General features: G+C 42.0%; 1 protein-coding gene across 2 annotated transcripts in view; it reads right to left on the bottom strand.

The window, feature by feature from the left end:
* Positions 1-21,579, bottom strand: part of LOC138952035 (GDP-D-glucose phosphorylase 1-like) — a 36,508-nt gene extending 14,929 nt beyond the window's left edge. Inside the window, exons 1-10 of one of the 2 annotated variants that reach the window (XM_070323611.1) lie at positions 21,270-21,579; positions 20,911-20,997; positions 19,916-20,032; positions 19,158-19,337; positions 15,902-16,021; positions 15,391-15,501; positions 14,775-14,833; positions 13,228-13,330; positions 12,397-12,497; positions 11,140-11,285 (exon numbers count right to left, since the gene is read on the bottom strand). In XM_070323611.1, coding sequence (XP_070179712.1) covers positions 11,140-11,285; positions 12,397-12,497; positions 13,228-13,330; positions 14,775-14,833; positions 15,391-15,501; positions 15,902-16,021; positions 19,158-19,337; positions 19,916-20,032; positions 20,911-20,997; positions 21,270-21,416 — 1,171 coding nt within the window. In that variant the 5' untranslated portion in view covers positions 21,417-21,579. Of the gene's footprint in view, positions 1-11,139; positions 11,286-12,396; positions 12,498-13,227; positions 13,331-14,774; positions 14,834-15,390; positions 15,502-15,901; positions 16,022-19,157; positions 19,338-19,915; positions 20,033-20,910; positions 20,998-21,258 lie in introns of both variants that reach the window. The other variant, XM_070323612.1, reaches the window with a different exon arrangement.
* Positions 21,580-22,006: the final 427 nt, after the last annotated feature.

The following is a 22,006-nucleotide window of genomic DNA, read 5'->3' as shown; positions in this document are numbered from 1 at the left end:
TAGGAGGGCCGTGAGGTAAGCTTTTTTGTTTTATTCACATGCAGCTAACAATTTTCATGAACATGTATTGCCGTAAGATCTTTTTTCTTTCTTATATGTTACTGACATTATCTACACTATTTTGAATTTTATATCTACACTATTTTGAATTTTATAATTATATAAACGCAAAACAAATTTTACATGCGCACCATCAATGACTTTTACTAGTAGTCCTTGGCATAATATGTATGTAAATACGATATACTCTACTGTTTGTATATATTTCGAACGCACACACACACACACACACACACACACACATGTACACATACACATACACACACGCACGCACACACACACACAGTGACACATTGGAAAACACCGCCATGAGTAAGCATCTTCGGCGTCATTGACAAACCTCCAAAAGGGAAAAGAAAGGTCACCTGTTATTCTATTCTCAAGAGTATACAATGTATAACCACTGTTCTACTTTCAAGTATTACACCCTACGCATGGAGACTATTTCCTTGCGGGAGTATATAGAGGGCCACTTATCAGGCATTCTGAACAGTGCAGAAAACGTTCTCACTGTTTTTAGGCTCTCTCTAGAGCGCGCGAGCTACAGAACCTTATCAACACAGCAGCTGCTGGCCACGCTAGCTGCAGACAAAGAAAGAGTCGTCTGTCAGGCGCCACTGTGAATGGGGCCGGGTAGGAGGGAAATGGGGGGAGGAAAGGAAAGGGAGGGTAAATAGGGGGATGAGGGTGGTTCTTGCCGGTTATTTTTAGCTGGAGCCAGCCTGGAGCAGAGAGTGCCTGAAATGAAACACAGTGGCCTGTTGCGATGACTAAGGCCGAGGCCAGAACGCCCGAAGGCCAGTCAACGGTCAACCCCAGCCATGACCTCTGTGAGTGCACGGGATGGAGGACCTTAGTTTTCGGAAAAACCCGTAAGCGCGACTCCCGAAAACGGAAGCCGCCCTTGCTTATTCACAGCCGTGCACGCAATGCAAACAGGCTTAGAAAGAGCAGAAGATTAAGCAACGGACGAAGCCGCATACAGTGGCAGCGTCTGCTGCGAGGACTGGGGCCGGAAGCCCGGTGGCCCGAAGGCCAGTCCACAGTCGACACCAGCAGGGACCTTCGTGGGTATGCCAGATTGACCTTCGCTTCCGGGAAAACCCGGAAACGCGACTCCCGCAAACGGAAGCCGCCCTTGCTCAGTCACGGCCGTACACGCTGTGCGATCAGGCCTAGAAAGAGCAGCATATCCTGACTAGCAGGAAGTTGTGCAGTCGACACCAGCAGGGACCTTCGTGGGTGTGCCAGATTGACCTTCGCCTCCGGGTAAACCCGGAAACGCGACTCCCGCAAGCGGAAGCCGCCATTGCTCAGTCACGGCCGTACACGCTGTGCGATCAGGCCTAGAAAGAGCAGCATATCCTGACTAGCAGGAAGTTTTGCAGTCGACACCAGCAGGGACCTTCGTGGGTGTGCCAGATTGACCTTCGCCTCCGGGTAAACCCGGAAACGCGACTCCCGCAAGCGGAAGCCGCCATTGCTCAGTCATAGCCCTACTCGCAATACGATCGGAACTATGACGAGCAGCATATCCTGACGGGCAGGAAGTTTGCAGGTAGTGAGCCTGCGACCAAGAACTGTTGCTCAAAAGAGAGCGTCCGGTGGCTTCACGAGAGCCAGTGGAGCAGTTCGACTTACCGTCCATGCCCCCCAAGGAGGCAGCAGACGCAGCTGAAGGCCCGCGACCGGAAGCCGTGGCCGACAGGAAGCCAAAGAGCGGCCGTCACCCGCCGCCGGCGGAAGTACAACGCTGGAGACGGCGTGTGAAGCTGCAATCTTCCCTCCCAAACTGCGAAACTCTGGAAAAAGAGAGCAAAACAGTATAGACACCAGAGCGCCGCGCTCCGATGCCAAGAGAGGGAAAGCAAGAAGCAAGACACGTCACAGACGTGCTAAACTGCCCCCCAAATTCATTTGGGGCAGAATAAGTAACGGACAAAGCGGTTATACATGCTTAGTACGAAACAACAACAAATGCCAATGGTCTGAAAGACCAATGACACACACCTAGCCATGTTATCTCACCGTCAGACGCGCTGACGCAGACAACAGGCGGCAAAACAAAGAGTTACTGAAAATTAACAAGTCCAAAACGGACGAAAAATTTAGCAACTACAACAAACTTCCTGTCAAACTAATGACTAAAAAAGGAAGCGCTTACCAACTAACAAAGCAGAAGGCAAGTAAAGAGGTAAAATAAGGTTTACCTAACCAAAATATAGGCCGTGCCACATTCGCCGTCAGCTAAGCTGACAAGCAAACATGGAGCCCCAAAATGCGTTACTGAAAAATTTTTTACAAGTCCGCAAAACGGACGAAAAGTCAGCAACTACAACAACATTCTTGTCAAAATAATGACCAAAATGGAAAGAGCTCACCAAACACGTAAAGGCAAGCCGTTAAGACGGGTTAGGCGGCCGGTGGGTGTCCTTACAAACACCAGCACTCAGCCACACACGGAGCCAAAAATTCGACGACCTCTCTGCTGTAGGCTGAAATGTCGTATGAAGACATGTGGTGTTTACAGGGGAAGTGACGTCACGTAACCCAGATGGGAGGTAACTCCCCGGGTAGGTGGTCATTGCCATGCCTGTATTTACACTTTTTGTGTTGGGTTGCTCCCCTTTAAAATTGTTTAAGACGGGTAGCCTTTTCAGACCTGTAGCATGTAAGACTGCGTCAATGCTTTTATGTGATTCGGAGTAAGAATATGTAATTTAATTATGAATATCTCAATGAAATCACACAGCAATTATAACACATAGACATAAAACACTTTATTATCTCAATGAAGAGAAACTCAGGTGTGGGGTATACAGCATTACAATATACAACATAAAACGTAAGAACATAAATAAAATATCGAGGCACAAATAGTCCACTTGTAATAGTCAAGATTAGGACGACAATATCAAAACAAAATTCTCTCTCTCTCTCCCTCTTAATGCAACATTATGGTTATTAACATATATTTCTCAGTAACAGTTAGATGCCAGGTGTCTCAAGATTTCACAGATATATTTAACCACTGATCATGAAAGAGTTCCACTGGAAACTGCAAATTTAATTAGCCAAATAAAGTCAAGCCTCTAACCGTATCCTTTCCTTGCCAGAACCAACTCAAGCACTCAGACTTTATATGCAGTTAGTGATCTCAGCTGCCATTGCCAGCCAAGATGTCATCTGCTATAGTCAGGTGTAAGATTTCAGAGTCCTGTGTGTTTGTGTATCAGATTCTTCTTCTTCTCCTGCGTTCGCGGGCTGCAACTCCCACATTCACTCATACGCCTTTGCGTGCATGATCACTTCCCCCACCCAGACATCTACGCATGCAGTTATACTCTGTTTTCTAGAAAGTGTATCATATTTAAAGAAAATGTCATACCGTCCGCACTGTGTACAGCTGAAAGTAAAACCCTTTAAAAAATCCCAGCAACAAACCAAACAGCTACCGTACTTTCCGGGACATAAGGCGCGACTTTTTTCCTCGAGTTCGACCCCTGCGTCTTGTATAACGAAGCGCCTAATCCGTGTATGAAATACGAAAAAAATCAAAGAGACCGCTTGAGTACCAGTCAAACAACTTGTGATAATGCATGTTTCAGCTACAAGGTACTGCCCTGCCTTTGATCTGGCCGCACACACAGATTTCCACTCTGTTAAACTCGGTCACTGACCGGTCACTGACCCCGTGCAGGAAGTGTTTCCTCTCTCAGATATGACAGGGGAACCACCTCTCATGGCAAAAACTGGGTCATTGACCCCTGGGAAGAAGGTCCTGTCTATAAACAAGGCCACCCAGCTATCACAATGCCTTTGATCTGGCCGCACACACAGAGCACACATATTTTCACTCAGTTAAAGTCGGTCACTGACCGGTCACTGACCCCGGTGCAGGAAGTGTTTCCTCTCTCAGATATGACAGGGGAACCACCTCTCATGGCAAAAACTGGGTCATTTTGGTGCGCCCTATCGGCCCCCTGCGTCCAATGGGTGACTGGATTACAATTTTTTTTAAAAAGAAGGGGGTGCGTCTTGTATAACGAAGCGCCTTGTCACCCGGAAAGTACGGTAAATCCACCAAATGTGCATAAAAAAGCACACAAAAATCACCCTTGAGGGTACTGTCTGCAGACACTGCCTGAACACTACCAGTACCATGCAAAAGCCAAGTCAAAGGAAAGCATCTTTATCGCAGGAACCTCACACTGATCGATGTTTAAAGATCTAATAATAATGTGTCTCTCTTTGAAACCACTTGCCATTTAAGAGAGGCAAACATCTTTATTCTTCCTTCATGGGCTGAAACTCCCATGTTCACTCATGTTTTGCACCAGTGGATTTGTACTTGTATGCCCGTTTTTAACTCGCCATTCAGGCAGCATACGCCGATTTCGGGGGAGATGCAAGATTAAAACCTCACAATCACATTTTGTGTGTTGTGTGTTTGGCTTCTATATAGACATAAGAGTACCAGACAGTATCCGTCAAATAATCTTTTCCATGTAGTATTCCCCCTTTTTATGTCATAACTTACGGTAAGCAGCTGAAAACAAGAAAAAAACAAGTGAACATACTATCCATGTACTACTGACCAATTCACTAAAATAAAAATCCTGATACAGTCACTACAAACCACTAGTTTTGAACTCTGGGATGAACTAACAAGAAATAAACATGTGAAAAAATAAAAATACAAAATAAACAAACGGATAGACAAATGTTTCAGCTTCCCTTGACAGGTGAAAGAAATGGGGAAGGAAAAGTGGTAAAAAAAAACAAAAAAACTACCTACCTACCTATAACAAGATCTAAACTGGTTCTTTCCACAAACAGAACATTTCTGATCAATCTTGAAGGTACAGTGGGACCTGTCTATTCTTCTTCTTCTGCCTTCGTGGGCTGAAACTCCCACGTACACTCGTGTTTTTGCACGAGTGTATTTTTACGTGTATGACCGTTTTTACCCCGCCATTTAGGCTGAGCCATACGCCGCTTTCAGAGGAAACATGCTGGGTATTTTCGTGTTTCTATAACCCACCGAACTCTGACAATTGGATTTCAGGATCTTTTCCGTGCGCACTTAATTGGTCTGGTGCGGACCTGTCTAAAACAACCACCCAATCGACTGACCAGAAGTGGTTGTTACAGACAGCTAGGTGGTGGCAATGGGAAGTTGAAATACATGTACATGTATAACCCCCTAACCCTCACCCCCCCACAAAAGAAGAAATAAACAAGTCGCGTAAGGCGAAATTACTACATTTAGTCAAGCTGTGGAACTCACAGAATGAAAGTGAACGCACTGCATTTTTTCACAATGACCGTAGTCCGCCGCTCGTGCAAAACGCAGTAAAACTGACAAGACTGTTTAGCGCGGTAGTGGTTTCGCTGTGCTGCATAGCACGCTTTTCTGTACCTCTCTTCGTTTTAACTTTCTGAGCGTGTTTTTAATCCAAACATATCATATCTATATGTTTTTGGAATCAGGAACCGACAAGGAATAAAATGAAAGTGTTTTTAAATCGATTTCGGAAATTTGATTTTGATCATAATTTTTCTATTTTTAATTTTCAGAGCTTGTTTTTAATCCAAATATAACATATTTATGTTTTTGGAATCAGAAAATGATGAAGAATAAGATAAACGTAAATTTGGATCGTTTTATAAAAAAAAAATGTAATTACAATTTTCAGATTTTTAATGACCAAAGTCATCAATTAATTTTTAAGCCACCAAGCTGAAATGCAATACCGAAGTCCGGCCTTCGTCGAAGATTGCTTGGCCAAAATTTCAATCAATTTGATTGAAAAATGAGGGTGTGACAGTGCCGCCTCAACTTTTACAACAAGAAGGGCAAAGCCCATACGACTCACATGCTTTACACATTTTTCCTACCAAAATACATGTGACCTTGACCCAAGGTCAAGGTCATTCAAGGTCATGCAACACAAAGCTGTTAATTCAAGACATAGGAAGTACAATGGTGCTTATTGGCTCTTTCTACCATGAGATATGGTCACTTTTAGTGGTTCACTACCTTATTTTGGTCACATTTCATAAGGGTCAAAGTGACCTTGACCTTGATCATATGTGACCAAATGTGTCTCATGATGAAAGCATAACATGTGCCCCACATAATTTTTAAGTTTGAAACAGTTATCTTCCATAGTTCAGGGTCAAGGTCACTTCAAAATATGTATACAATCCAACTTTGAAGAGCTCCTGTGACCTTGACCTTGAAGCAAGGTAAACCAAACTGGTATCAAAAGATGGGGCTTACTTTGCCCTATATATCATATATAGGTGAGGTATTCAATCTCAAAAACTTCAGAGAAAATGTGAAAAATGTGAAAAATAGCTGTTTTTTAGGCAACATTTATGGCCCCTGCGACCTTGACCTTGAAGCAAGGTCAAGATGCTATGTATGTTTTTTGGGGCCTTGTCATCATACACCATCTTGCCAAATTTGGTACTGATAGACTGAATAGTGTCCAAGAAATATCCAACGTTAAATTTTTCCGGACGGCCGGATGGACGTCCAGACGGACGTCCGGACGGACGTCCGGACGGACGGACGGACGACTCGGGTGAGTACATAGACTCACTTTTGCTTCGCATGTGAGTCAAAAAGCCGGATATGACGTCATCAAAGACATTTATCAAAAAAAAGAAAAAAACGTCCGGGGATATCATACCCAGGAACTCTCATGTCAAATTTCATAAAGATCGGTCTAGTAGTTTACTCTGAATCGCTCTACACACACACACGCACACACAGACACACATACACCACGACCCTCGTCTCGATTCCCCCCTCTATGTTAAAACATTTAGTCAATACTTGACTAAATGTAAACAAGTCCCGTAAGGCGAAATTACAACACTTAGTCAAGCTGTGGAACTCACAGAATGAAACTGAACGTAGTCCATCGCTAGTGCAAAAGGCAGTGAAAGTGACGAGCCTGTTTGGCGCAGTAGCGGTTGCGCTGTGCTTCATAGCACGCCTTATTGTACCTCTCTTCGTTTTAACTTTCTGAGCGTGTTTTTAATCCAAACATATCATATCTATATGTTTTTGGAATCAGGAACCGACAAGGAATAAGATGAAAGAGTTTTTAAAACGATTTCGGAAATTTAAAGGCACAGTAAGCCTCCCGTAAACCATCACAGATACGGTCAGGCTTTTACACACAGTACAAACACCCTTTCATTCAAACACTCACCGATTAAGAACATCCTAGGTGCCCTCCGTAAAGAGCGAACAATTTTCAAAGAATTTATTTTTGCGTGGTTTATCTTACCCCTGAGCCATCGTGAACCCGTGTGATCCAGTTTCTCTTTTTCACAATGTAGTCGTCAGTTAGTCATTTGAATGCGACTCGATGTCAGCTTATCTACAATAGCACGTTTTTATGCACGAAACAAACGGCTGTGGTTTACAAGAACTCTAGCGATGGCTTTTGACTGTTGAGAGGAACGGCGATATGCATAAACCGTCGTCTGCTACGACCCTTGCGTGACCCTGCTTCAGGGCTTTTCTTTTTTCAAACTTTCACAACTTCGAATTGTACTGATCTTGTCTTGATGAAAAAAGAATTCTTTTGCAAGAATGTTTGTGTAACAAGCTGTCAATTTATTATTTAGATTTTAAAAGTTAGGTCTATCGCAAAAACGCACCACGGTCCAAAAACATTCTGATAATCATCGATCCACGGCTATTGCCAGTTTACATCGATAGAATGAGACCCGAAGGGAAGTAACTAATTTTTGACCTGAGTTCAGGATGGGTCCAAAAAGTGTTCGAGACAATCTGCAAAATTAATTCTTTAAAATTTGCTCGCTCTTTACGTAGGGCACCTAGGATGTTCCCGTTTGGTGAACGTTCAAATGGAAGGGTGTTTGTACTGTGTGTAAAAGCCTGACAGTATCTGTGATGGATTACGGGAGGCTTACTGTCCGGGCGTGATTTCCGGTATTGAATATTCATAACAGCCGTCCAGCACCAAAACGAGGCGCCATTGTTGTAGAGGAGCAAGTCCACGAAAATAAATTCTTTGAACATTTCTCACGCTCGACAGAAAGCAGCCAGGATGTTCCCGTTCGGTGAGCGTTCAAATGGAAGTATGCTTGTACTGTATGTAGACGCTCGGGGAACTCTGTGATGGTTTACGGGAGGCTTACTGTGCCTTTAATTTTAATCATAATTTTTATATTTTTAATTTTCAGAGCTTGTTTTTAATCCGAATATAACATATTTATATGTTTTTGGAATCAGAACATGATGAAGAATAAAATAAAAGTAATTTTGGATCGTTTTATAAAAAAAAAATTTAATTACAATTTTCAGATTTTTAATGACCAAAGTCATTAATTAATTTGTAAGCCTCCATGCTGAAATGCAATACCGAAGTCCGGCCTTCGTCGAAGATTGCTTGGCCAAAATTAAAATCAGTTTGATTGAAAATTGAGGGTGTGACAGTGCCGCCTCAACTTTTACAAAAAGCCGGATATGATGTCATAAAATACATTTATCGAATAAATGAAAAAAACGTCTGGGGATATCATACCCAGGAACTCTCATATCAAATTTCATAAAGATCGGTCCAGTAGTTTACTCTGAATTGCTCTACACACACAGACACACACACACACATACACCTGTGACCCTCGTCTCGATTCCCCCTCTATGTTAAAACATTTAGTCAAAACTTGACTAAATGTAAAAAGAAGAAATACAAATACAAAAAACTTGTCCGGGCGCTTTTGGGGGAGGTAGTTTGGTCATTATTGAGAGGTGGTCACCAGGGCCGGTTCAACTATACCTTCCTTCTTATGTAACCCATCATTTCAGCCATCACAGATCTGTTCAGGCTTTTACATGAATTAAGAACATAATAATAATAATTGTCAGTAAGTACTGGTGTCACATGACTGATGTGAACCAGTTGATTGGCTAATGGCGATGCGCTAAAACTGTTAGCGCACTCTTGGAGTGCGCTAACTTTTCCACAGAGCGTATTCTTCCGCCCTTTGCCTAAGCGAGACTGTACTCTCATCCTCAGAATTAATTAATGACATGTAGCTTATATTCTCCACAATACCAAAATACCATAAATTTCCTGCTTCTCAATTAAAGCAGAAGTGGTTTTTTTCTGAGAGATTGCATGTGCCTGTGCCACAGTTGCCACTGATCTAAAAATAGATCGGTCTTCATCGTGGATTGACGCCCTCCCAAAGTCTAATTGAAGCCCGACGGAGCGAAGCTTTTGTCGGGCGTCAATCCCCGATGAAGACCTCGAAGTTTCAAATGGAAGCATGTTAATGTGTAAATAATTCATCAACAACAAAAATTCACTCTGCACAGAAAGCAGCCCGGCTGTTGATTGTTGGTATGCGTTCAAGTGGAAGGATGCTCTCACTCCATGTAAAAGCCTGGATGCTGGTTGTTGGTACGCGTTCAAGTGGAAGGATGCTCTCACTCCATGTAAAAGCCTGGATGCTGATTGTTGGTATGCGTTCAAGTGGAAGGATGCTCTCACTCCATGTAAAAGCCTGGATGCTGGTTGTTGGTATGCGTTCAAGTGGAAGGATGCTCTCACTCCATGTAAAAGCCTGGATGCTGATTGTTGGTATGCGTTCAAGTGGAAGGATGCTCTCACTCCATGTAAAAGCCTGGATGCTGATTGTTGGTACGCGTTCAAGTGGAAGGATGCTCTCACTCCATGTAAAAGCCTGGATGCTGATTGTTGGTACGCGTTCAAGTGGAAGGATGCTCTCACTCCATGTAAAAGCCTGGATGCTGATTGTTGGTACGCGTTCAAGTGGAAGGATGCTCTCACTCCATGTAAAAGCCTGGATGCTGATTGTTGGTACGCGTTCAAGTGGAAGGATGCTCTCACTCCATGTAAAAGCCTGGATGCTGGTTTACATGGGAAGGAAGGATGGAAGGTATCTTGAACTTGATTATACAGAAAACATGTCAAATGCAATGATCCAATCACTAATCATCTGAGACTCAAGGGGTTGACAATTGGATTTCTTGTACATGTATTTCCATATTTTAACCAGTAAAATCCCAGAAATGTCCTGTTAACACAATCACTGATTCCCTGTAACAAACTAGCCCTACTTTATTTGCCCATAACTAGATCATTAACCAAAATCTCCACACCGGCCCCCGTAGCGCAGTGGTTAGCGCATCGGGCTGTGGGCCGGGAGGTCGTGGGTTCGAATCCCATCAGGGTCATGTGGGTTTTTCGGGCTACGGTCGGCTCCTACCCAGAGTGGAAGTGCTATGGTTCCTATGGGAAGGCTGGAATCACACAGCCGAGTGTCATTCACTTAACGAATGCGACTTTGAGGGTGCTCAGGTTCTGTTTACCTGACCAACACCGCAGGTGCGGCAGTTCTTAGGCCTGGTTGACACCAGGATATATTATGACAGTAAGCGTAGAATGCTGCCCTGTCACGTAGTCTCAAACCAAATTGGAAATCCATAGCATCATCATTATAATCATCCTCATCTCATTAATCATCCAAAATTATAAATTGTCCTTGCTCTTGTGGCCCTTCATGCCCGGAGCTCTCATGGTGACCTTGGTCTCAGTGTTCCTGTTCCATCCTTCCCTGAATAGTACTTCTGCTGTCAGTCTTCAACGTGTGACGTCCTGGGGGGTCGACGGAGGGACGTGGTGGCGGTCTGCTCTCTGGAGGGGACCCTCACTCAGTCTGGCTCCGCGACTTAGCTGTCAATGTCGTTAGTAGGGGGCATAGTAGGTAGTGGGCTGCGTCCGTTAGCTCGGGACAGACCCACTACTGAACACCGTCGAAGTGACTCAGCAGAAGTGCAGTGTCATCTTCCGAGGGTAGCCTACCGCAACGACCCGACATCCCTCCCTGGAGCGTCTGTAAAATCGACAAGTCTGGCAGCGGAACGAAATTCAGATGTGGATGGAGCAGCGAATGCAGGGACGGGGGGGCGTGAGAGCCCACCGGGACAAGGAACAGGTGTAAGGGCAAAAAAAAAAAAAAAAAAAAAAAAAAAAAAAAAAAAAATCTCCACAAAAATCATACCGACAAACTTGCGCCGCGGCCAAATGTAGACTCGGACGGTGGTTTTGGTGGACTGTCTGGTTTCCCCGAACACAGTGCCCCGACAGATGAAGAGGTTGTGGGCGATGTCTGCCTCCTGGAAGTAGCTGCTTACCTGGTGCACCTGTCTGACAGAATTATCCTCCTCTGTACCTACACAACTTAAAAGGTTTAATTCGAATTCAAGTTATTATCATGGCAAATACATGAGAAGTATCATTTTTGGTACATTCAGTCGTACATGTATTAAGGACCAGTCTATAGAATTTCTTGCGAAGACAAAATAATCACTCTGTCACACAGATTTTATCAGAACTTATGCGCATCTGGTCAAACCTTTCAGAAATACATGTAGTAGGCGCCTAAAAACACAGATTTAAAGGAAAACTCCCTGTTTAGCCTTGTGGAAGTGACGTCACAGTCTGAAATAAGAATCAACATTAGAGATTCATTCCGCTCAGTGCAGCAACCAACCATACACTGGGCTATATCAAAAGATTACTGATTACAAAATTGTAAAAAAAATGCAGTTCTAAGTTACTCAATGCCAGGTGGAGAGAGAGAGAGAGAGAGAGAGAGAGAGAGAGAGAGAGAGAGAGAGAGAGAGAGAGAGAGAGAGAGAGAGAGATCAAATCAAATCAAATCAAATTTTATTTTACAAGGGTTGTGGCATAAGCAATATAAACGAGCTTCTTTTCAACCAGCCCTCGCCCAGAGAGGGACTATTCTAATCTTAAATACACATATATATATATATACAAACGTAAAACAATTACAAAAGATAAGCATGACAGTAAAAAAAAAAGAAAAAATAAAATGAAAAAAAAAAAATAAAAAAAAGGCAGAAAAACTATTCACATGGCTATATACACGTTGTAGGCTATACATACATTCTTGCGTTATGAAACACTGATGCTTTATGGACATGCAGATATGATCGATATGAAAATAATCAGAACGAAGTCTTCCATCACTGTGACTTTTCGTAATTTGACAAATGTAATGAGAGGTGTTTTTTGAAAGTATTGAGACTTGTTGGGACTCGAACTGATTCCGGGAGAGAGAGAGAGAGAGAGAGAGAGAGAGAGAGAGAGAGAGAGAGAGAGAGAGAGAGAGAGAGAGAGAGAGAGAGAGAGAGAGAGAGAGAGAGAGAGAGAGAGAGAGAGAGAGAGAGAGAGAGAGAGAGAGAGAGAGAGAGAATGTGTGTATGCTTGTTTGTGCAGATGATATACAAAATACCTGCTGACTTCCTCTACCGTGGAACCGTGCAGTTGGAAGCCAAAGCCTGGCACAGGCATGGTATTGATCTCATACAGGTCGCCTGCCAGGTGAGTCACCGGCTGTAAACATAACAAACACATGTACAAATACTACAATTGGGGTAATCTATTCATTAGATCTAGTTTTACTCATGTGAGTCACCGGGTGTTGAAATAATGCAAACATGTACATTTTGGGTTATATATTCATTAGATCTACAGTTTTACTCAAGTGAGTCACCAGGTTTTGAAAAAATGCACCTACAGTTACAATTGGGGTCATCCAGTCATTTATAGATCTACAGTTTTGCTGTGCTGAGCCTAATGGATGACTAAAACAAAAACTTTTCTTGTCTCGTTCTTGTATTGGTGAGTACAGTATTCCTTTGTTTTTTAACTTTAAAACAAATCAAACAAAAAAGAACAAATAACATTATACGTTAGCCTCCCAGACTAGTGTGACTATCACATTTCTTTTCCTGTAAAGTAATGACTCAAAATGAGTAATGGAGGGAGAAGGGGGGTGAGAAAAGAGACAGAGTGTGTGTGTGCATGCGTGTGTGCATGGATGTGAGCCTAGCTAAAATCATGGGCTTGTTGCTGATGTACCGATGTTTCAAACAACAATGAAATAACCAAGCACTGTCATGTATCAATAACCTCATACTATCTTTTTGCTATTCTTTATCAACGCGGCTTTTTAGAACACACATGTTTGACGAACACAGAGAAGAAAAAAAAGTAAAAAGAGATATATACATGTATATTGAAAAGGTTGTGTATTGTATCTACAGGTGTCCACAGAACATACACAGTATTCCACCACCAATTCATGTTCCAGGTAAAAGGCATGGAAGTGCAGATGGTTGACTGAGGCAAAGGCACACAGACTGTTGAAACCAAGTCGGTACCCTCTGAAAGCAGCAAGCAGAAAGACAGAATAAAAAAACAAGAACTGTAGGTTCTTGGAATGTTTAATTATTGACTAAACAGAACGTTACATTTACAGTACGGTGACCCAGTGGTCTTTGAAGCTGACAGACAGACAAACACTTATGGTACAAATAATGAACTTATCTCAAAATCATCGACAAAACTCGCTTGCAAGATGCCAGCAAGGTAATGATCAATGACGAAATGATTCATCGACGATTTTGAGATAAGTTCATTATTTATATCATAAGTGTTTGTCTGTCTGTACCGTTTTGTTTTGCCAATAATGAAACGTTCCAATAACCTACAATTCTTGTGGGTTTTTTAATTCTGAATGTTGGAATGTTAGCCGTCTATCTGTTTTGGGATTTAAACAGAAAGTCACTTTGGCGGTATGCAGTGGTGCATGAGAGAAAAAAGCTGAGACCTACTCAGTATCTTGAACCATATCAGTGCCAAATTAGAAACTCTGCAATGACTATTGTACACCCCTTATCCCCCCAGAGCGCCCAATACCGCCCACTCGAGCTCCCAAATACAGATCCCTGAAGCACCTGCTACACACCTTATCCCCCCAGAGCGCCCAATACCGCCCACTCAAGCTCCCAAATGCAGATCCCTGAAGCACCTGCTACACACCTTATTCCCCCAGAGCGCCCAATACCGCCCACTCAAGCTCCCAAATACAGATCCCTGAAGCACCAGTGCTACACCCCTTATCCCCCCAGAGCGCCCAATACCGCCCACTCAAGCTCCAATATGCAGATCCCTGAAGCACCTGCTACATCCCTTATCCCCCCAGAGCGCCCAATACCGCCCACTCAAGCTCCCAAATGCAGATCCCTGAAGCACCTGCTACATCCCTTATCCCCCCAGAGCGCCCAATACCGCCCACTCAAGCTCCCAAATGCAGATCCCTAAAACACCTGCTGCACACCATGATACCAATGACACATATCTGTTTCCATATCTACTGGCTTTCTGCAATGTTTAAGCATTTATAATTAAATTCGGAAAACTTGCAGTACTTATACTTTTCTATGACTTTTTTAACGTTTGAAATTAACTGAATTAATTACTCTCCATGCCAAGGGGGTATAAATGGGGTTTAAATTCTACTGAAACCTGACTATCTTCCGACTTCTAAATCAGTAAATGACAAAACTTTATAATCAGAAGTTATAAACAAGGTTAAATGAAAACTGGAAAAACTACAGTGCAGAGTGTGAAAACAGATACAGTATGTGGAAACTTGCCAAGGACAGATACCGAGCAAACCTCACACATTATATAGCATAGCTAAATTTGTGGCAGGTGAAAGAATATATATGCATCATGGTTTTCTCAAAAAGCTGCAGTTCAGCAGAGGTTTATATCATTGTCAGGTTGAAGATACAGCAATTAATCAAAGTGCCATTACTATACCTGTGTTTACTGAGAAGCAACATTTCTAGAGCAACTTTGATGGATGTTTCGGTCACAATCTGAAACAGAAAGTCACCCACACATGCAAAAAGTAGTCACTTAACCATGATGAATGTTTTCAGTGTACCTGCAATGAAAGGACACCCTTGGGACCTACATTGGAGGTGGCACCTGTCATGACAGGTATATTTAAGTCAAGATAATAGACAATGAGACCCCAGAAGGTGACCTTTCACGGGAGGTGTCCACTCTTCAGGTATTGCTGTAAACCTGAGAGTGCAACCAGTGTTTGAACTGGAAAATTCCCATGTTTTTGCTGGGCTTTGATTAAAACACCCCCACAATAAATCGTCACACAGTCAGTCCTATCGGTTTTGATTGAATTTGACAAGTTTTTGTATGAAAATAAAACGCCCTGTCTTCCTTGCTATTACATTTCAGCACATTTGACCGGTTGCCATCACCGAGTGACTGATTTTTGTTCGATGCATTCTTCTTGAAATTATTAAATACCAGTTTAACAAAATACCTAGCAGTGCAATTATTATTGTATTGTCTTGTATCTAAGCCAGCTACTCTAAAACATGACTATCAGGTGAGAAAAACACAATTTTACCTGAGGCAAACACCTGTCGACCTGTGGCAACAGAAGACAGTGACCATACTCCATGGGGCTCACGTTAATCACTAGAGCGTGACGATCATCTTTGCTTTTGCCGTTGCCGTTCTGTGGAGAGGAGGATATTTTATTCAATCATTGTCTCACATTAATCACTAGAGCGTGGCGATCATCTTTGCCTTTGGCGTTCTGTGGGGAGGACGTTTTATTCAATTGTTTATTATCAAGCACCCGATAAATAGTACTTTTGTCCTCCAGGCAAATACATAGATGTCCTATCTGAATATCAGAATTTTGACCAATAAAAACTCAATTAATATACCATTTAAAATTTTGCAGAATTTTGTCTATTTCGTCTTTAGGGGAATTTTGTATCTTAAATGAACGTGTATTGAAAACGACTGCTACTGTAATTAAATATGCGCACACCGTTTTCTGACAAAAGATATGTGAAATAGAGAAACTGGGGATGCGTTAAAAAGGGTTAAAAAAGGTTTTAGACTTTCACCTGTAATGGAGGATGAGGCAGTCCATTGGCTACAAGTCCAGATGGTCCAGAATGTCGTGGAATCTCGTTTGCGCCATTTTCCTCCTCTTTGCTGTGTTCAAGCTCCATCGCCTTCTGTACCTGATAACAAAAAAATATATACATGTATATATATAGATACCTTACAAACACTCAAATAAACTCAAATTTAATTTTCAATACCAGCTATTGTGTTTTCAGCGTAGCAATAGGGCCCGATATTTAGACGAGACAAGTATAATGCCGACGAGTCGAAGACGAGTCGCATTATACTTGTTCGAGTCTAAATATCGGACCCTATTGCTACGATGAAAACACAATAGCGTTTATATAGCTATTCTGACATTAAATTCTGTGTTAAAATCATGTTTTTGTCAGCAACAAGTACCAGAATGGTCCATGTCGTTGATTGCAGACGACGGTTCCATTTCCGCATGAAGCCACGGAAATAACCGAACATTGAAAAACCCACGGACATGTATTACGGAGAAAACTCGAGATAACCGGATGTTTGGCATTACGTCAATATGCTAGGAATCATATGACGTCATGACGTATCATGCTTGCCTACGTATATTGTATGTTCGAAAGTCTGACTTCTGTTAGGAATTCGCGTGGTGAAGACTGCGGTAAATCTGTAGATGATAAGAGAACAAGGATTGTCTCAGATCAGAAGAAACGACTAAATGTTTCAGATCGGTAACTTCATTTCAACATTGCACTGTACAATGGACGTTCTATGTGACAGGAGTTTGCTGATTTTGTGTTAAACATTGGAGATATCGTCTGCTAGAATCAGAGATAGGTCGCTTCAGATTGCAGCTTCTGGAAATGTGCAAGGTTTGTTGCCTGTTAAAGAACTGGATTTTACACGTAATGTATGTCATGTACAGTAAGCAACAACAAAAACACACACACAGCAAATGGCATCGTCTGTCGACTATATATATATCTCTTTAGTCACAGAAACAAACCTGGCGAGGTATGCATGTACTTTATACACGTGGAAGAAACCGGAACCATGCGTCTTTGTTTACGACAATATGCTTTTGGATATTGAGAAAAATGGCCGACTTCCGCAGCATTATGCTTTGATGATCGGAAGAGACCATCCAATCACAGCCCCCGAATTCCCCCACGTGTTCATCAGAATAGCTATATTATCCACTACAAGATTTTGAACAGTAAAATGGCCATCTATGTCTTCCTATAACATTAAAGCAACCAAGACTGTCACCAAGAAACAGTGGAACCCCCCCTTCTAAGACCCCCAAATTTAAGACTCCCTCCTTTTTCAAGTCTTATTTTTCAGATTTTCTGTTCATAACCTCTGTAAATTTACCTCCGTTTGACGACTCCCTCCTTTTTAAGACCTGATTTTCTCATATTTTTGGAAGTCGCAAAAAGGGGGTTCCAGAGTAGCACATGTCATTTTGGCTGGCCATGATTTTGTGCTGTTACGCTGTGACCCAGACTGCTACAGTGCTAGTACATTTCATTTTGGCTGGCCATGATTTTGTGCTGTTACGCTGTGACCCAGACTGCTACAGTGCTAGTACATGTCATTTTGGCTGGCCATGATTTTGTGCTGTTACGCTGTGACCCAGACTGCTACAGTACTAGTACATGTCATTTTGGCTGGCCATGATTTTGTGCTGTTACGCTGTGACCCAGACTGCTACAGTACTAGCAGATGTCATTTTGGCTGGCCATGATTTTGTGCTGTTACGCTGTGACCCAGACTGCTACAGTACTAGTACATGTACAGTGGAACCCCCCTTTTAAGACCTCCAACAAATCGGAGAAATTCAAGTCTTAAAATGGAGGGAGTCTTAAAGTCAGGGTAAACTTACAGAGATTACGAACAGAAGATCTGAGAAAACAGGGTCTTAAAAGGGAGGGAGTCTTAAATTTGGGGGTCCTAAGTGGGGATTCCCCTGTACCTATACCTACTTCTTCTTCTTCTTCTGCGTTCGTGGGCTGAAACTCCCACGTACACTCGTGTTTTTTGCACGAGTGGAATTTTACGTGATGACCGTTTTTTACCCCGCTATTTAGGCAGCCATACGCTGTTTTCGGAGGAAGCATGCTGGGTATTTTTGTGTTTCTATAACACACCGAACTCTGACATGGATTACAGGATCTTTTTCGTGCGCACTTGGTCTTGTGTTTGTGTGTACACACGGGGGGTGTTCGGACACCGAGGAGAGTCTGCACACAAAGTTGACTCGGAGAAATAAATGTCTCGCCGAACGTGGGGACGAACTCACGCTGACAGCGGCCAACTGGATACAAATCCAGCGCGCTACCGACTGAGCTACATCCCCGCCACGTACCTATACCTACAAGCCAAGTTCAGATTATGGTAAGCCATGACTTACCTGCTGCCATTACAGCAACATTACATGATGTCTCTGCCGAGCTTTGACAAAGATCATAACAGATACAATCAGTTTTTAGTGGCAAACCTACATTCCTAGGCAGATTACAGTCTTGTTGATACTGCACAGCTGCCTTACAGTAATTATACGCTTATAGCCGAGCTGTATTTTCTGTAACGGGATCTTCATTCTAGAAATTAAAACAACACTTGAATTGAGTTTTCATTAGCTGAAGCATCTCTTTGCAAATTTGGTTTGAAAGTTTTCAGTAACAGCTGCTTTTGGGTGATTTTTTTTTTAACTGATTTGATTTTTTTTATCAACTAATGTTATTAATAGTGTCAATGTGTTACTCAGTACTACTGCATTGTGAAACGTGCTACATTGATAAATAAACCACTCAGAGGTATAGGCGTCACAAAACTGTGCTTTCTGTATTCAAGCTTTAAAACAATGAAAAGTAAGGTAACTACCATTCACTACAGTAGTTTGATTAACAACTCAGTTACTGAAATGGTTTCCTGAGAACAAAATTTAACACTGCATGTCTATTCCCTGTATGAAGCCTATTAAGTTAATGTTTCAAACAAATCACAAAAGGCTTCTAAAGAAAACACTTAAACCTTTTTCAACCAGATAGTGAAAACATTGCAGAATGAGATGATCTAAATCAAGGCATACAGTTCAAGCTAGATGCTCACAGTCACATACCTGAAGTGTGTTTAGAGATGGTTTTGAACTTGACTTAGAATCTGATTGTGCACGTTTCAGATTGAACACTAGTTAGTGAAATTAACATTGCAGAATGAAATGATCTAAATCAAGGCATACAGTACAAGATGCTTACTGTCACATACCTGAAGTGTGTTTGGAGATGGCTTTGAACTTGACTTAGAATTTGACTGAACACGTTTTAGGTTGAACACCAGTTCTTGCGGCCCCACCTGGGTGAAGTTGAAGATGTCAGGATTAAAGGGCTGGTTGATGCTACGGATGTCCTGAGGTTTTCTCCTCTCCTTGGCTCTCAGCAGGTTGAGCTGGGGAAAATCAGTGGAGAAGATAAGTTAGAACACAACCACAATAAGGTACGTCAACCTTTCTGGTTAATTGTACTTGTGGTAATCAGTGAACTTTAGCGTTGTCATTTCAGGGAGACTCCCAATAGACTCTGAGCGTTTCTTCTTCTTCTGCGTTCGTGGGCTGAAACTTCCACATACACTCGTGTTTTTTGCACGAGTGGAATTTTACGTGTATGACCGTTTTTTACCCCGCCATTTAGGCAGCCATACGCCGTTTTCGGAGGAGTCTGAGCGTTTATATAGCTTACTTCCTAAGGTGAAAATACTCATTGGGAGCACACATTACGCGTCATATTAGTCCCCTATATTCATTGCAATTTAGCTTCTTGTCTCTGCCTTAGCAGCTTCGTACTTGTTAATTATCTGTTAGTTAAAACTTTGTTGATCCTCAAATGCTATTCCTCAACAAAATAAAAATAAAAAGAGTAATTTAAAAAAGAAAAAATCTCAGTTTTAGGATGAAATGGCAAACTATGACAACCACACCTGAATTTCAAAATTGTATAATGTTGATGAAATGTGACTTTACGGTTTACCTGAGCCACATAATGTTTGGGTCCGGGAATGATGCGCGTGGTGATGTGATCGATGTCGTAGCGGAAAGCTCCAGCCTTCATTGCCGCATCCCAATTCTGGCGGAGTTCTTTATCAAACTGTCAAAACAGATAACAACCATACAGATCATCTTTAATGAAAAATAACAGCTGCAGTCAAACAATTTTTACATGTTCTCATAAAAAAATATATAAAATGCATCCATTAGGCAAAAAACAAAAAAAAGTCTGTTTACGGTAACATAGGCAAAAAAATAGGGTCGGTAGGTCCGGATTTTTTTTCTTCCAAAAAATCATATTTTTAAGTTATTTTGCCAAAAAACAAAGATTTTTTTTTTTCTCCCCCAAATGCCAAAAAAAAGTCTAGGGTCGCGCGAAAAAATAGGGTCGGTTGGGATACCGTAAACAGTCTATTTTGTTGTTGTTGGCCTTAGCAGTGAAAAGTCTTTTCCGATGTAAGACTACTTGAATGATGCAATAAATACTGTACAACCCCCCTTTTAAGACCTCCAAAACTCTGAGAAAATCAGGTCTTCAAAAGAAGTGAGTGATCTTAAAATGGGGGTGAATGTACAGAAGTTACGAATAAAACGATTGAGAAAACAGCGTCTTAAAATGGAGGAAATCTTAAATTGGGAGGGGGGTCTTAAAAGGGGGGTTCCACTGTACCACATTTTCTATAAGCATTTTAAATCTGATTACACATATGGTGTAAGTTTACTCCCCCCCCCCCCCCCCCCCCACCTCCCCTCCGGCTCCCCATGACATGTTCAAGTTATGCATGTTTACAGGATGTGTCTAAGAAAAATTCCCATTTTAATGGACAATAAGTGTTGTTAATGTTACTATTTGCTTCTTGACAGGGCAAAAATAATGTGACTCTGTGATTGCTGTTTGCTTAACTTTGACCTTTATAGTTTTCTCCCTTGTTTTGTAATGTCTCAGTGGAATAATCTGTGCGATCAAAGCATTCCTACCCTGCTGAGCTCAAACTCAGAGCTTGGCCCCCATGTGTTAGTGCTGTGCAAAAACTCTCCATCTGTGTATTCAAACACATCGCCATTCTGAAAAAGACAAGTTTTTTGTAACATTAGAAAAAACAAAGAAAATCTAAAGATGAGGAAGACAAATTAATATAAACTAAAATTGTAAAAAATATTGTACAGTTTAATGTTTATCTCCCGCATCTTTCGCTTTATTTTCTGCACTTCCCTCTCTCTCTCTCAGTGGTGGTCGCTGGTGTGAGAGTGTGCGAGCGAGTGGCCTTGATGCGAGAATGTGATCGAGCGCACGTCTCGCAAGCAAACTGATCACACTCTTCGCACCTGTAACTCACAACAGCATCTTTGTCGTCACACATTTCACAGGTAGTTATGGTCAAAGACTGTAGAGTATCCGTAGTCTCTGTTATGGTCCGGTTGGTGGGAGTTTCCTGACTTTTCATCGCTTCCTCACCAACACCAGTTTCCCTTCTAGTTGTCATGGCCGCTGGCGTTGAAGATTTCCTTCCTGCCGGGTAAACTAACCCTTGACAGCCGACACTATAATCTCAACCAAAATGTCAGTTGCGTCGTAATAAACCTTGGTCTTTCCGGGCCGAAATGATCGTTATTTTGTCGATGCGGAAGTTGACTTCCAAGAAGACCAAGAATGTGAAAGTTGGAAGGGAGGTAACTCTCAAGGCATGGTTTGTATCTAAAGACAGGAAATATGCGAATAAATCCATATAAACCACTTGTGTGCATAACTTCATGTACACTGTAGTCTCTTTTCAAACAAATAAAACATTTAGGAACTAAACAAACAAACACGAAAAAAACAAAAACGTTTACGTCAAAGTTCCAAATTGTCCTTTTTGTCCATCGTCTCATATCATTTATCCATTCTCCTCATTGTATTGGTCCATATACAAAGGTTGGAAGACGAGCTAGACCAGTTCCATAAATCTTAGTTTTATCCTCACAAAATAAAGACAAGTCATTCATTCAATCAGTCATGCACTTCACTGATTGTATTTGATAGTGCAAAGAATAGATACATGTAGAAAACGCAGTGTTTGTAATGCATGTGTGT

This window comes from Littorina saxatilis, linkage group LG17 (genome assembly GCF_037325665.1).
Source record: "Littorina saxatilis isolate snail1 linkage group LG17, US_GU_Lsax_2.0, whole genome shotgun sequence".
Taxonomy (NCBI): domain Eukaryota; kingdom Metazoa; phylum Mollusca; class Gastropoda; order Littorinimorpha; family Littorinidae; genus Littorina; species Littorina saxatilis.
Note: the sequence above shows the minus strand (reverse complement) of the source record. Positions and strands in the feature narration are given on the sequence as shown.